Source organism: Frankliniella occidentalis, unplaced genomic scaffold (assembly GCF_000697945.3).
Source record: "Frankliniella occidentalis isolate FOCC.00 unplaced genomic scaffold, Focc_3.1 Scaffold91, whole genome shotgun sequence".
Classification (NCBI taxonomy): Eukaryota; Metazoa; Arthropoda; class Insecta; order Thysanoptera; family Thripidae; genus Frankliniella; species Frankliniella occidentalis.
In genome coordinates, this window is record NW_026267220.1 from 507,487 (window position 1) to 509,974 (window position 2,488).

At 52.2% G+C, this 2,488-nt stretch overlaps 1 protein-coding gene across 7 annotated transcripts in view; it reads left to right on the top strand.

The window, feature by feature from the left end:
• The window catches only part of LOC113211090 (zinc metalloproteinase-disintegrin-like NaMP), a 242,718-nt gene that overhangs the window by 101,358 nt on the left and 138,872 nt on the right, over nt 1-2,488 (top strand). For all 7 annotated transcript variants that reach the window (XM_052269400.1, XM_052269399.1, XM_052269398.1 and 4 more), the window contains one exon: nt 1,855-1,959. In XM_052269400.1, the coding sequence (XP_052125360.1) occupies nt 1,902-1,959 (58 nt within the window). In that variant the 5' untranslated portion in view covers nt 1,855-1,901. The remainder of the gene's footprint in view (nt 1-1,854; nt 1,960-2,488) is intronic.

Here is a 2,488-nt window from a genome sequence, read left to right on the forward strand (position 1 = left end):
CAACCCTTCCTCGCTGCCCCTCGACTCCCCCTCCCCCCTCGCACGCGTGCTGGAGTTACGCGAGGAAGGGGTGGAGGTCACCAACTGCGGAATGAGATGACTTGTTGCCAAGTTTCCCACTCAATTATCACTTTACTCGGTATATTTCGAAACATCTGCGAGCTATGAGGCTGGCGACACGCCCCGCACTATCCGGCCCCTCCGACACCGGCTGCTGGCCCGGTCACACCCCCCGCCCTTCTCCTCCTCGACTCGGCACGACCCGCTTCTTGAGCCATCACTAAGAATTCACTGAAAATGTTGCTCAGCCACTTTAGACTGGGAAACTAATGAGAGGGAGATGCTGATCACTGGAGCAAAAGTAATTGCTCGAGAGTGAAAATGGTCTTTATAGCCTGGCGGTGGAGGGCTGACCTGGCTGCTGCGAAGTGCTGTTGTGCTCAACTTGGCAACCGACACCTGGCTCCTCCCCCCTTACCCCTGCTCACCCCGCTCCCGGACTCGTAGCGGTGCCAGGTTCCGCTGTAACGAGGCTCCCGCTCGTTGGAAATAACAAACGAATATACTCAATAAGTCGCGCTGCTACTCCTCTCTCTTGCCCCTACCTCATCCACCTTCTCTCTCTCTCTTTCTCTCTCTTTGTATCTCCACTCTAAATGTCAAGGACAATTTTTGTAACTAGCACCGGACTTCTGCGTGCATAACTGAATTCCGATACAATATTGTCATTTGCTAGTCACTAAATGTGTGTTGGTAGTTACAATATTGTATCTGAGCTAGTTATGCGCACAGAAGTCCGGTGCTAGTTACAAAAATTGTCCTTAGACATTTAGAGTGTCCCTCCTACGCTGTCTACCCGCCTAAAACGGGCATTCAAACAGTCCGGCCGTGTTTGTGCGGTGCACTTCTGACAATCAATGGCGTCCGGCTTAAAGACTTTTGAAATTTTAACAGCGCTTCCGCGGGGTGGGCGTGCCCTTGCCAGCAGCAGCAGCCAGCCCCGACCGGAAACGTATATATCGGCAATTGGCAGGCTGCCCTATCACTTCGCGACCGGGAACTCTTCTAACTGGCCCTATTTTCTCGCTTTTGCTTCCCCCTACTCTATCTCTCTCTCGCTCCCTCTTTTTCTTTCCATCTCTCGCGCTTCCATCCTCTTAGCGCCGTTTGCCTTCCTCGACTTTATTGTTCTGCGCGGGGAGAATTTTAGCTGCCGCTCTCCATCACACACTGCCCATACATTTCCGGCCCGGGGCTCGCCACGTCGTCACTTTAAGCCGGCTGCCAACTTTCAGATTTTTTTCAAAGTCAATTAAGCCCGGATTGAGACCGACTATGGGGTCCGATATTTCGAACTGCTAAACCTATCAGAGCAGAACCAGCAGCCCCCTCGGTCATAATCGATATGTCTTCTTAGAATAGAGCAAACTTTTCCTCCTTTACAAAAAAAATCTCTTATAAAGTTAGCTGACGTTGATTCGACGCGATACTTTGTGCGACCATTAATTCCCCCCCTCGACTACTTCCCGGTGCACGAGGCTGTGCGTCGCGCTCGCGGCTCCACAACATGCATCACCGGGGCGTGAAGCGTGATGAGGTTTGCTGACCCGTATGCCTCGTGCCTGCCGCCGCCGACCTGCACGTGCCGTTCCAGAATATTTAATGAGGGTTGATTACGAAAATGTAACACAACACAAAATAATGTTGTGTTAAACATGCCATGTATAGGCAAGATGAAATAAGTGTTGTTGTTTTTCTTGTTGGTAAAAAATAAGTGCATAGCCTAAAATAATAAATTAAAAACTTTTTCCGCGTTTTTTGTGCTTAATCAAATATGACTTGTGTATGTTGCAGGTGCTGGGAGCGGCTGGGCCTGCTGACGGCCTGAACGCCCGGCGAAGATGGGCCTGAGTGTGCATTGCATCATACTGATCATATCCATCACGTCGTACATCGCAGGTGAGTCCTCGTTATTTGCATCGGTATATCTTCTTCTATAAATCATTTCCGATCCTGCTTCCTTTCGTTCGGACCGTCTCCCCCAAATTTTATGTCGGTAAACCAGCTATAATGGCCTCTGTCAATCCCACAACGTGGACCTGAGACCTGAGAGAGGAAACCTCGGGGAATCCTTCCCTCCCTCCTGTGCGCTGGACCCGATAAGTATAAACTTCCCAACGACGGCCGCGGTGCGCCCTCGCCCGTTCAATCTACCCGCCCATTACTCTTGCTCTCATCTGCAATTTATGCGGATCTTAACAGCTGGCTCGGCCGGGGGCCTAGCTAGCTTGTGGTGCCGGAGCCCGGCAGGCCCGCCCGCTCAGACCTCCAATAACCGCCTGGGCCGTGCGGGGGCCGTGCAGGGCGGGGCGGCAGTGCCGAACCATCGTAACCGGTCCAAACGCCTCATAAAATGCCGTATCAATCTCTTCACGGTACATGGCGTTTATAGAATGCCCCCCGTCCCACCTTGCCCCCCTCCGCCTCC